This window comes from Scyliorhinus canicula, chromosome 20 (genome assembly GCF_902713615.1).
Source record: "Scyliorhinus canicula chromosome 20, sScyCan1.1, whole genome shotgun sequence".
Lineage (NCBI taxonomy): Eukaryota > Metazoa > Chordata > Chondrichthyes > Carcharhiniformes > Scyliorhinidae > Scyliorhinus > Scyliorhinus canicula.
In genome coordinates, this window is record NC_052165.1 from 24822970 (window position 1) to 24837022 (window position 14053).

The 14053-nt window shown below is 45.2% G+C and overlaps 1 protein-coding gene across 2 annotated transcripts in view; it reads left to right on the top strand.

Moving 5' to 3' along the window:
* The window catches only part of ptprr (protein tyrosine phosphatase receptor type R), a 281259-nt gene that overhangs the window by 91333 nt on the left and 175873 nt on the right, over positions 1-14053 (top strand). For both annotated transcript variants that reach the window (XM_038780900.1, XM_038780901.1), the window contains 3 exons: positions 1464-1577; positions 2764-2919; positions 11656-11766. In XM_038780900.1, coding sequence (XP_038636828.1) covers positions 1464-1577; positions 2764-2919; positions 11656-11766 — 381 coding nt within the window. The remainder of the gene's footprint in view (positions 1-1463; positions 1578-2763; positions 2920-11655; positions 11767-14053) is intronic.

Genomic DNA, 14053 nt, shown 5'->3' on the forward strand with positions numbered 1-14053 from the left:
TTGACGCAAGCGTCAAGGCCGGGCGCTCGGGATTCACGCGCCGCCGCTCCTAGCCCCGGTGGGGGGGGGGGGGGAGAATAGGGGGCGAGGAGCGGCCTCCGACGGCGGAGTGAAATACTCCGGGTTTCACTCCGGCGTCGGCACTCAGTCTCCCGGTGGGAGAACCGCGCCCAATACTTTTCACTGGATCTCCATAAACTGGATCTCCAATAAATCCAATCAAATCAAATCATAATTTTTATTTTTTTGTTCAGGGACAAGGATGATCAGAGTTGCCAAACTGCTGATCAACTTTTAACAAACGAATAAAACATTTGTTAAACATGAAAAATTTGACTACCATACAATCCTCCTTCACCCCAGCTACATCATTACGGGTATACATAGATTTATAAGGATGTCACAAATTGCAGTGTATCCTATACTCAGATGTTCTCTGTAAGTACAGAGTCTATGTAAACCAATAAGCCTACTGTGGTCAGACAACCACATTCTGAAACCAAGTGGCAGATGCCACCCAAAATAACATCTGTGGATTTCTCATCAAAACTCCCCAAATGGTTTTACATTGTGAGCCAATTGGTCTCACTACACCTCTGACTTCCACATGGATGTTTCAAAACTCCAGTCTCGAAAAATACACTTGGAATCTTTACCCCAGCAAAACTTTTCCACGGATGCCTTCACCAAGCATCCACTTCCAGGATTTCAATCTCTCCTTTCAGTATTCCACTGTCTTGGATTTCCATGTGCATTCAAGCTTCCACACAACCTCTCAGGTGGCCAGTAGAACACCACTGCTCCACACGTTGTACTAACTTGCCACCAAAGTTTTGAGTTACCTCGAATCCCTGGCTTCTCACTGAGTCAACTTTAAACCTGGTTATTGCAGCTGTCCCCTAACTCAGAGCACTTTCTCCTCTTTCTACTTGAAATCTACTGAATAGTACCTTGTTCAGCTTCTTGTTCATTGTTCCTTTAATTTATCTGTCTTCCTGAAACATTCTTTTTTGTCGACACTTCCTGGTTTCTGGACTTTCTTTTGCTCTTTTGGGAAGCCTATTTTCTGAAGCTCCCTAGTCATCACCAGCTTCTCTTGCATCTAGCAAGAAGCCCTGTTTGATTTCACAACTTAAACCCTAATTTTAATGCATGCATCTAAACCAAACTGAAGTCATTAAGCCTTTCAAGCATAGAAACATAAAATGAAACTTACTTAAAGCAATACGCTATTTCAAATACCTCTATTTAAAACTACCTCTATTTCCTGACACACCTCTTCCTCCCTCCTTATTTTTTTGTTGGATTTGTTTTTTTGTTGATATGTGCTGTATTTTAAGGTGCCTACATATTGACCTATGTTTAATACAGTTCTTCAGGAATGGAATTCTCCTAAGGAAAACCTAATTCTATCCTTTAAGCGTAACCTTTGTTGAATTTTATCTCTCCCTCTTTTATTTTAGACCCTGCAAATGGACGTGAAAAAATTGAATGTCACCTTACTTCGGATATTCCGTGAAGGAATAGCTGCTGCATTGGGTCTTTTGCCACAGCAAGTACATATTAATCACCTTAATGTAAGTTACCTGACAGCTACTGAACCTCAAAAGAGATTTGCAACAGTCACCCACATCTTTTTTTGGTTAAAAAAATAATGTCCTGTTATGGTGAACCCATAACATTGCCTCAGAGATGTAAATGTAGTATCTCTTTAGTTTTTCTTTAAATAAAAGGTAAAGTAATTTATTTCACTAATCTAACAATGCCACAATTTATGGTAATTTAATGACATCAGGTAAGTTGTTCATCTAAAGCTTAGGGCAGCACGGTAGCATGGTGGTTAGCATAAATGCTTCACAACTCCAGGGTCCCAGGTTCGATTCCCGGCTGGGTCACTGTCTGTGCGGAGTCTGCACGTTCTCCCCGTGTCTGCGTGGGTTTCCTCCAGGTGCTCCGGTTTCCTCCCACAGTCCAAAGATGTGCGGGTTAGGTGGATTGGCCATGCTAAATTGCCCATAGTGTCCTAAAAAGTAAGGTTAAGGGGTGGGGGGTTGTCGGGTTACGGGTATAGGGTAGATACGTGGGTTTGAGTAGGGTGATCATGGCTCGGCACAACATCGAGGGCCGAAGGGCCTGTTCTGTGCTGTACTGTTCTATGTTCTAAATATCAGCCACCACAGAATGAAAGCAATTCTTTGTTAACATATTGTGCTTTTCTTTTTAATATGCACAGACATCCAATATAATGTTAGAGGACAAATTAACGGTTTACAGCACAGTCATTTTCAATATTGTTGGCAGTTACTGGAGAAACCTAGAGAAAGCCTAATGAAGACAGATAAGAACTAATGGACCCCCACAATGTACACTCACATGGGAAGCTTTATGAAAGATGCTGCAATAATCCATTCCATTCTCCCTTCTGTCTCCTTGGTTTTTATAATCTGTCAGCCATAAATTCTGATTAAATATTTTGTAAATGGAGAGTATATGATGAAGAAATGAGCCTAAGAATCCAGCTGCTTTGCCATAATTGAATTTGTTTTTGATATTTGTGTAACCCTATAAATGCTGTCCTGCATATTAAATTAATATGAATACGTTCAGTACTTGCAAAAAATAAATTTAAAAGCACGCATGAATTACACCGCTCAGAATTTCTTTCTGTAAAAATAATGCAGAAATGAGCTAAGAGTTGTGCGAGATATTTAACCAGTAATATATTGTCACCTTTATTTCTATGTTATTTTGAAAATGACACAGGGCAAGAAAAACTGCATTGAGTTTTATATATCTTCCATGAACGATAAGAGTGGCATTTTAGATCCACTGCCTTCTGACGAAGTGCTTCAATCGCTCAATGTGAATGTGCTGAACCAACGTCTGTCAAAGTTTGGCGTAACGCAGGTTACAACTGAGGTAAGCAGCTGTTGGCTTTCTGATTACCTCAATCCAGAAATATAAGCAGGCCTGTAGCTTTAAGTAATCTATATTTGTATTTGTGGGTGTCAGGAATAGGGCATAACTTTTTGTAAGTTTAATTTTGTGTTTCTGTACTTGTATCTATTTTGATTTGTTGGTTGAGCCAGATGCTTCCAAGTTGAGCTGAGCTCTAAGTTTAACTAACCTCGTTGTGTATCGTGAGAAAAAGTTCTTAAAAATAGGAGCAAAGAGAGTGGCAGGCAACAAAATGTCTGAGCAGCAGTCTATCTGTGGTTACTCTCATTCAATTTGTTTCAGCATATTTTTACAGGAAACCACAGGAATTGCTATTCCATTTTGCTGTAAAGTATGCCCTTGCAGATGAGACTTGGTTTGATTTTTTAACTCATTCTTTCACAGAACGTGGGTTCGGCCTCCACTTTATTTCCCGTGCCTAAGTGTCCTTGAGAAGGTAGTGCTGAGCTGCCTTCTTGAAGTACGACACTCCATTTGGTGTAGGTACACCACAGTGCTGTTAGGGAGGGAGTTCCAGGATAAAAACTAGAATGGTTGTCAGACGCAGATCTTTCTTACTTGTGTTTGTATTTTCTTTTGCATTCATTAATGATCCTATAGCTGGATGAGACAATTATTTTACTATGGCATGTGACTAAAGCTTTCACAGAACAATGGCTCAATATGAAGTGAATTCTGAGAATAGAAGGTGGGCAGGATTCTCTCAGCCCAGGCCCAGGCCAGAGAATCCACGCGACCGGGCCACGCCGCCCTGCGCCGGCACGTGATTCTCCGAGAATCGGCGCCATTGGCGCCGGCATGGTTGGCGCGGTTCCGGTCGCAGGCCGCTCTACGTGGCCGGCCCGCCGATTCCCGGGCCGGGATGGGGCCGACCGGGTGTCGTGGAAACGCTGAGTCCCGCCGGCACCGTCCGACCTGCTGTCAGCCGGTGGGAACTCAGCGTGGAAGGGTCGGGTGGCGGCCTGTGGGGAGTGAGGGGAGCGCCGACCGCGCGGGGGGGGGGGGGGCATTGCGGCCTGGTCCGCAATTGGGGCCCACCGATCGGCGGGCCGGCCCCTCGGCTGGGGGCTTCCTTTCCTACGTGCTGGCCCCTGTAATCCTGCACCATGTTGCATTGGGGTCAGCGCGTTGAAGGAGGCCACTGTGCGTGTGCGCATTGGCGCCGGCGGTGCCCAGTTTGCACCGGGATCAGCAGCTGGAACAGCGTGAACCGCTCCAGCAGACTCGATGGGCCGATTGGTCTCCTCCTGCACTGTAGGGAATCCTGTAGATTCAAGAGATCAGGTTTGCAGATTTCCTTCCCTAAAGGACATTAGTGAACCAGATGGGTTTTTATGACAATTATGAGACTTTTAATTCCAGATTTTTATTAAATTCAAATTCCACCATCTGCCTTGGTGGGATTAAAACCTGAGGCCCCAGAGGATTCTACCCGAGGGCTCTTGATGGCATCGAGTTGCCCGGAGGTGTCCAGCATGTGCCTGCAGCTTGCTGGTCTGATGTGACTGAGGCTCGAGGCCCAGAATAAACATGTCGCTTTTGTTCAAACGCTGTGCAATTCAAAGAGAAAATTGAGTCTTAGAAATCAATACAAACTGTGGTGCCAATGAAAGGATATTGATGAACTTTGCAGCTCAACTAACAGGTGAGGAGGAATTTCTTAACTCAGAGGGACATCAGCCTTCAGAACTCTCTTTCCCAGGGAGCGGCGGAGGCTGGGTGATGGAATATATTCATGGTTGGGGGGACAGGCCGGATAGTCGAGTTAAGGCCACAATCAGATCAGCCATGACTTTATTGAAGGCGGAGCAGGCTCGATGGGCCGAAGGGTTTACGCCTGCTCCCATTTCTTATGATCTTGTTGATTAATTAGGCGCAAGTCAATGAATAAATGACTGGAGCAGCAGGTGCCACCTAATTACTTTATATAAAGCAGCAGGCAGCAGTAACTTCTTCACATAGCATATTAGAGGCAACAATCAATGAAGAAATTACTGAGGGCAGCACGGTGGCACAGTGGGTTAGCCCTACAGTCTCACGGTGCCAAGGTCCCAGGTTCGATCCCGGCTCTGGGTCACTGTCCGTGTGGAGTTTGCACATTCTCCCCGTGTTTGCGTGGGTTTCGCTCCCACAACCCAAAGATGTGCAGGGTAGGTGGACTGACCATGCTAAATTGCCCCTTATTTTGAAAAAATTAATCGGGTACTCTAAGTTTGTTTTAAAATGAAGAAATTAATGGAACAGCAGGGGCGGGATTCTCCCATCCCGCGGCAGAGTGTCCACGCCGTCATAAACAACGCCGCGTTTTACGACAGCGTGAACGGGCCGCTGCCAGGAATAATTCTGGCCCCTACAGAGGGCCAGCATGGCGCTGGAGTGGTTCCCGCCACTCCAGCTGCCGATCCCGGCGCGAACTGGGCGTCGCGGGATCCGCGCATGCGCTGTGGCGCTGGCGCCAATGCTCGCATGCATAGTGGCCTCCTTCAACGCGCCGGCCCCGACGCAATATGGCGCAGGGCTACAGGGGCCGGCGCGTAGGAAAGGAGGCCAGAGAGGCCGGCTCGCCGATTGGTGGGCCCCGATTGCGCCGCATCGAAGGCCTCCTCCAGGGTCGGCGCCCCCCTCCCCGCCCTCACAGGTTGCCACCCGACCCTTCCATGCTGAGGATCCGCCAGCTGAGAGCAGGTTAGAACGACGCCGGCAGGACTCAGCGTTTCCACGAGAGCCATCCCGGCCTGAGAATCGGCGGGCCGGCCGCGTAGAGCAGCCCGCGACCGGCGCCGCGCCAAACACACCGGCGCCAATGACGGCGATTATCTGCTCTGCAGAGGATCGCGTGCCGGCGTCGGGGCGGCATGGCCCGGTCGCGGGGATCCTCTGGCCAGGCCCCGGGCTGAGAGAATCCCGCCCCAGACTTCCAACAAATCAAATTTGGAAGTAGGTGCCAATGAATAAATAAATTCACACATTTCCAGGCACAGTAGCAAATAAACAAACGAAGCAATAGGCACAACATCAAAGGAATAAATTTAATGGAACAGAGGGAGCAAATACATGAATAAATGAACAGGGCAGCAAAGATCATTGAATTAGAGCAATCAGAGAAGGTTAGATTGAACATCGCAATGGAGTGGCAGGTGGTCATCAATCAAAGTTGCATCAATCATATCAACTCACCAGTCAAGGAAAACCCAACCAAATTACAGAATAACAGCAAATTAATTGGTTTGTAGAGCAGTGGGTGCACCAACAAATAAAGTAATGAAGGAGCAGACAATGGGGGTTTAAAAACAATCTTAAACAGAGGATATACCAAAATAATCTAGAAATGATTGGCGCTGTCAGAATAGCCGCAGCCATGAAATTAATGGGGTTTTAGTGTTAAATATTGATGGAGAAAACATGAACCAATATCTCGACATGACGCAAGTAAGGTTCACCAATAGATGTAGACAACTGTTGGGAAATCTGTGGAAATCGAACCATATTAAAGAGGTTGGTACGGTTCACACAACTTAACAGCTTCTAGGTAGGTAAAGAAAATAATATTTTGTGCGAGAACTTGAGCAACTGGTCATAAGTAACAATAAGGGAATTCTGGCTGATTGAGTTGGCGGACCTGGGGTAATTGTGGCTCCATGCACGAGACCTTCCGCAAGCTCAGAATTCTGTCAGAATGGAAGATGGCCGAGAGGTTAGTGAAGGGGTGGTGTTTGATTTATTTGTTTATGAGATAGGAGTGTCGCTGACAGGACCAGTGTGTATTGTCCATCCCTAATTGCCCTTGAGAAGGTAGTGGAGAGCATTGCACTCCCACATAAATGTGATACCCGTGAGGTGTTACTGTAACTGTGAGGTGTTTACATGTTTCCCACCAACACCAGGTTTTAGATCGCTGCAAAGGAAATTGTATTCAGAAAGGCGTAAAATGAATGTTAAACCATAAGCAGAAAACTGAAGCACTTTAAAAAAATTCTTTCATGGGATGTAAGCATTGCTGGCAAGGCCAATTTTGTTTTGCCCATCTCTAATTCCCCCTAAGGTGATTCATCTGAAGTCAGTACACCCACAGTGCTGTGTCGAAGGGAGTTGTGGGATTTTGACCCAGCAACAATGAAATGTCAGTAAGTCAGGATGGAGAGTGGCTTGGAGGGACGCTTGTAGGTGGTGTGGTTCCTATGTGTCTGCTGCCCTTGATCTTGTAGGCGGTAGAAGTTGCTGGTTTTAAAGATGCTGCCAAAGGTGCCTTGGTGAGTTGTTGCAGGGCATCTTGTATATGGGTACACGCTCCTGCCATTGTGCGTCAGTGCTGGAGAGTGCAAATGTCAAAGCCTATCCATTGGCCTTTCTGCAATGAACATTATCGTGTTGGAAGCAGGAAGATGATGCGGTCCCCACCCACCACCCTCCCAGCTGATTAAATGCAGTCCCACCACCCAACTCGACGCTGGAGTGAGCATTAAATTCTGGCTGATGTGTGTTTCCCAGACTTTCTTGTGCCAATGCTATTTTATCTGTCAGCCCATGGCACAGAATTATGACAAATAAACTGGGATACAAGGAAATAACCCCCTGGTCACCTGTAGCTTCCACCTGCATTTTGTGAAGAAAAGGCAGTCCTGCTCCTGCTGAAGGCGATGCCCCGTGATGGGTTCCCCAGTGGCAGGAAAAGCGAGCCATCCAAAACCCTGAAGACATAGGCAGTTCTGGAAGATGGCGCCGGAAGTCAATGGCGAGCTGCCTCTGCCACCGGTAAACACACTGGGAGGGTGCGGGGGGGGGGGGGGGGGGGGGGGGTGCTGTCAAAAATTCCAGTGCTTTTGTTTATATGTATTCCACTGCTATGGTATTTCTGTTTATCTTTCAAACACATTTAATTCTTGGTTTAACCTCCTTTTTGCAAACTTTCAATTAATTGATGAGATTAGAGAAACAATATTGCATTAGACCCACAAATAATATGCCCAATTCCAGAAATGCTAACCAAACATATGCACACACAACTTTTGACCCAGTTCTGACATTTAAAAATTGTAGGCAGCACTAATGCATGCAATAAAGGCCCCTAATGTAACAAAATTAGCTTCCAATCATGCAATCAGGACTTTTCTATCATTTGCTGCAGGAACGCCAAGCACTTTGAAAATCAATCACATCATTACACAGCTTTGTAATTTTGTACTGGGTTTGTAGATGGAAGTGTCATTGAAAAGGATCCAGCTGGCTCATCATTTTTGGCTGCCCTTCAATTTGAGGATGATGTCTACTCAGGGTCATTAATTTCTGCTCTGTGTCCTCATTTGTCTAAAGCAGACAATTCATGACCTACAGGTCTTTGGGCACATGGAGCAGGATGCCCCACAAGGTAGTGGGACCCATAAGGCAGGATTTGTTCCATTTCTGTCCTTCTTTTCCATCACTTTACCTGATGATCAAAGTGCTGGTACTCCATGCCTGATGCAGCTTGATGGAAATGCTGTTGCAATTCTGAGCGATTGACAGAAAGCTCCAAACTGCTATTAATATCGCTGCTGCTGCACTTCAAGGAGAGCTTAGAGTGTCTTCTAAAGTATTTTATCTTTCTTTCCCTGGAATGTTAGCCATTGAAGAGTTGAGAAAACTGGTGGGGGAGATGCTTTTCAGCTGTCCGGCCCAGTGTCCAATCCATCAAAGTTGATATTGCAAGAGTTTTGCCTGAATGCTTTTGGACTTGGCTTCAAGAAGGACACTAACAATGGTTCGTCCCATTGAATCCAAAGGATGCAGTGGAGGCCCTGTGGAATTTCTTTAGCACACTTCTGGGTCACTGATACACAGTCCAGGCTTCGCTGCAGTACGGGAATGTGATCATAACACCAGGAATATTATTGACTTGCAGAGGTCTTTGTTGTCTAACACTCATCGCTGTGGCTTGTAGAAGGCTGAACTGGTACAGTTGATCCTGTGTTGAATTCCATCATTAAGGTGGCCTTTAGAGGTGACTGCCAAGGCATGGGAAGTGCTCAACATATTCCAGAGTGTCTCCTTCAATATCTATGGGAGGTGGAATATTTGGGTAACCAGATGTGGTTTGAGGTTTGAGCTTTGTCGTGGAAACATTCAGTGACATGTTGAGATTGTTTTGTCTGCAGAATTGAAGAGATCTGGAGTGAATTGCAAATCTGGTGCAGAGTGGTAACATTCACAAGTTGCAGATCATGTATGTCTATTGTCAGTTTAGTTTTCGTGCAGAAATGACGGAGATTAAAGAATTTCCATTTAGGCTGTGTTTAGGAGTGAAGCTGGATCTTTGATGAAGTGAATAGCCAGACTCGGGTAGATTGTAAATAATATGGGGTCTATGACCCAGCCTTGTTTGACCCCCGGTTCGGATTTTGAAGGAGTCTTTTCAGATCTCCCACTTAAGACATTTGCAGTCATATCATTATGAAGCAATTGCAGGATTATGATGAGATATCTTGGGTAACTAAATCTTTGGAGCACAATCCACCAAGCCTGATGATATACTGAGTCGAATGCCTTGGTCAGGTAATGAAGTGGCCCCGATGTTGATCTCAACATTTTTCTTGGATTTGTCTTGAAACAAAGACCATGCCAGAGGTTACTCTGGTAAGGGTTAGGAAAACAAAGGTAGTTTTAAGAGATTTCTATTTGTATTGGTAAATGTTCAAAGTAAGGTATAGTTTTAAGTGGGTTTAATGTAATGTTTCTATGGAAGGAAAGGCAAACCTATAGTTTGTATGTGTGGGGGTTGGTTTCAATTCCAATTGTTTCTATTCTGCTTCGAGACGGTTACAGCATGAAGAGTAAATGGAAGTAGCAGTGGTTGCTTAGCAACTGGGGTCTTTTAAGTTTGGATGTTTTAGTTTTTAGCTGAATTTGTTTGCAGTTGAAAAATGTCACCAGGGAGTGAACATTTCTCAACTCTGGCAGGAGAAACTGGACAGGACAAGGGAACTGCAAAGAGGCAGGCTTCCCAAAGAACCAGATATAATCCAGATAATTAAGGAATGGGGACAGACAGAATGTTTTAAGAAGACTTAAGTTAAGAGAACAGAGGCCAAGGTATTGTTCAGAGGAGAATTCAAAGGGAAAAACGGACAAAGTGTTATGAGTGAAAGATACAGCTGCAATAACCTGATTTAAATTGGCAAAGCAGACTTCAGAGGTAAATCAAAAGTTTAATGCCATCTTAATGGAGTCTGGGTATTGAAAGTTAAAGCAATTGTGAACGGTCTGTATAACAGTCAAGCCAAAGAAATCCTAATGGAGAAGTGGTAAAACCTGGATATTAGATTCGCTGTTAAAGTGGAGTGGATGCTTTCTTTAAAAGAATCAATTGGAAAACATGGACACGATTTCGGAATGCAAACTGCTAAGATTTTAAAATTATTTTTTGGGAGTTTCAAAACTCTCGTGACAATATCACTGGGGAGATTTTGAGGGGAAATCCACAGGCACCACTTGTGGTTCAGAGTGGAGAGTGCATTTGACCACAGCCACCTTGTGGGCGGGATTCTCCCAACGCGAGACTAAGTGCCGACGCCGGAGTGAAAACCGGAGTGTTTCACTCCGACGTCGGAGGCCGCTCTTCGCCCCCTAGTCTCCCACCCCGGGGGGCTAGGAGCGGCACGCGTCATTTGCGCGTGCCGCGTAAAAGCGGCGCCGTGTAAATGACGCAGCCAGCACCGCGACGTCACCCGTGCATGCGCGGTTGCCGTCCTCCCCGCTGGCGCCCCGCAAGAAATGTCGGAGTGATCTTGCGGGGCGGCGGAGGAGAGGAGTGCGTCCTTCAGAGAGGCCGGCCCGCCGATTGGTGGGCACCGATCGTGGGCCAGACCCCTTGTGAGCACCCCCCCCCCAACGGTGCTCAATCCCCCCCCCCCCCCACAGGCCGCCCCCGCAGCGTTCCCGCGCTGTTCATACCGGCAGTGACCAGGTGTGGGCGGCGCCGGCGGGAACACGTCGTATTGGGCAGGCCGCTCGGCCCATCCGGGCCGGAGAATCGCTGCTCGCCCGTTACAAACGGCGAGCGGCGATTCTCCAAGCGGCGAGCTGTAAATCTCGGCGCGCCGGTTTGTGGGGGGGGGGGGGGTGGGAGAATCGCGTGTGAGTGCCAGGGCAGCGTGGCGGGACTCGCCCGGCGCCCCTGCGATTCGCCCACCCGGCGTGGGGGGTGAATTGCGCCCGGTGTGTTTAAAAGAACGCTATGCTCCTGAGACCATTGTAGTTTAAGATATGCTTTGTAATCCATGTTAATCCTAAAATCTGTGGCTATTTGGTAATCAAAGGAAGAGGTAAAAGAGTATTGTATCATAATCGAATTTGGTGAGGAAATTCCTGCCAAGATTGCACTCACCTCGCGTCCTGCGCTGACAAGCTCAGCTCATTCGTGCAGGAAGAGATCTGGGCGCCATTTTTCAATTTTTTATGAATGAGTAGACATGCTGCTGTAAGCTTCTCTGCATGCCTGGGCTGATTGGTTTGAAATTGATTCAACAGGTAAGTGGGGGAATTATGTTTCAAAACCAGACCAGTAAATGCTTTTGACAGTTTCATCTGTCTGGATCGTTTATGCTTTGATTTTCCTAACTGTGACAGGTGGGAACATTACAGGTTTATTATTGCAAAATAAAATTTAAGGCAGAACAGATATTTAGCAGTCCGGACTAATGACTATCTTTTGTTTCTTTTCAGAACAAAATCATGCATGGAGAACATGGGAGGGATGGAATCTGGGACAAGGAAGGTGTCTATGCTGTTGTTATATTCCTCACAGCCTTTGTTATTGTCATTACCTGCTTAATGGTGAGATTCCTTTCTTTAATTGTGCATTTTACAATTAACTGTGCTGGAGCATTGCATGTGATAACTCTCACCTTTTGTGATTTGTTATGGGCCAGGGTTTAGAGAACCCCAAAATTTACCATGGAGCTCACCTGACTCACAACTTTTAATAGATTGTGGTTATGGGGAGCACACGGGTCTACCTTACAGGTGTAGTGCAACAGAGAATGAAAGTACTTTTAAATTAAAACAATGTTCATTTATGAAATCAGTTAACACTTTGTAAACCCACAGTAAACATCTTAACAATTATCAACACCAATAAATCACCCAAAGAATACAGTACTCTATAAGGAACTCTTAATCTTTCCTTGCTACATCCATAAGACAAAAATAATCCTTTTTACAGAAAGACATCAGGTTTAACTTCTCTACTGAGAGCAGTTACCACTTTGAAATCACCAAATGAACATTGTTTAGCTTGCAGAGATTCATACACATCTTGCTGTGACTGCAGCTTCTCCAAATCTAAAACAAAAGTAAACACACCTTGTGACAGACAGCCCAAAGCGAAAGTAAAAGCAGACAGACAGCCCAGCTCCACCCACACTCTGACATCATTGATAAACACCCATTTCTTAAAGGTACATCCACTACAGCTATTTTATAAACCCCCATTTCTTGAAGGTACTCTCACATGACAGATTGTCATTAGCGAGTTCATCATGCAATTTATATTTTAATAGTTACATGCACATTGGTGACAGCACAGTTTGGAGAGAATTTTCTGCCTGCTTTGTTTTGTATACTTCTCTAGAAATCTTCAAAATTTCCAATCAAAACTGTGAATGAATATAAATATCAAATTGAACCACACTTAAAGACTTTGGGGTTTTGATTCACATTGCCCATGGCACAAAATGGCATCTGTTCCATTGCATTCAATGAAATTAGACATTGGGTACTGCATATAATGGGTGGCCATTCCAGTAAAACCCATTTTGTGCCACAATTCAAGTCAGATTCCACCCCATTATATATCAATTATTTCAGTGTTATTGTTTCACAATGCAATATTTCAGTGGACAAGATAATGAACAGAGAGATTGATGACTGTTTGGTCCTTTAAATGGGTGGCTAAAGGAATATTTTTAATTTGGCTGTGGTGGGAGTGGTTTGACAGAGTTGATTTAGCTCAGTGGGCTTGATAACTAGTTTGTGATGCAGCGTGAAGCCAACAGAGTGAATTCAATTCCTGTATGGGCTAAGGTTATTCATGAAGGCCACGTGCCTGAGGTTTGTTGATCATCACGTTGAATCACCACCAGTCAGCTCTCCCCCCTCAAAGGGGAAAGCAGGCTAAGGTCATCTGGGACTATGGCGACTCTGCTTTAGGGGGAACACAGTGGTTAGCACTGCTCACAGCACCAGGGACCGGGTTCAATTCTGGCTTTGGATGACTTTGTGGAGTTTGCACTTTCTCCCGTGCCTGTGTGGGTTTCCTCTGGTTTCATCTCCCAGTCCGAAGATGTAAGGTGGATTGGCCATACTAAATTGCCACTTAGTGTCTTTAAGGTTAAGTGGGGTTACTGGGTTATGGGGATAGGCTGTGGGCATGGGCATAGGTAGGGTGCTCTCTTCAGCAGTCGGTGCAGACTCAATGGGCTGAATCTTGACTGTGCTGGTAGTTACATATTACACGACTAAAACCCTACTCTGAGTGGAATATTTAAAAATAGTTGAAGACCATATTCTATTTGAAATCAGGATAGAAATTTATCCTCAAGTGGTTTTTCACCACCACAATATGGTTCAATCTATTTGGAGGCCATTAAGGAAATGCAATACAAAACACCTAGCTTGGTGTTATTTTTTATGTTGTGTTCGCCAGCAGTGTCGAAGTAGCATGGTTTAGGAGCTGAAAGGATCTATATCTGTTCTACTGATTTAGACAGAATTACAAGGAATATACAGCACAAAGGCAGGCCATTTGACTTAATCAGTGCATACAGCATTTATGTTTCAGCGTACTGCCATCCTTATTATTTTACAAACCCAGTTGATGTTATAACTGGATGGGAAGATCCTAACGGAAACCTGGCTCAGAAGATAACTTATACTTTTTTTTAGAAAATGTAGTGAAACTGAGTCACAGGACTACTAATTAGTTTTAACAACAAGACTCCTTTTACTCCCCTTTAGCTTCACAAGTATACACATACTTTAAGGTTAACACGGGTTGCAAAGTTTATCCTAGGCTATAGTGGTCTCAGTAACACACAGACCCTTTAAACACACAAGCTAGATG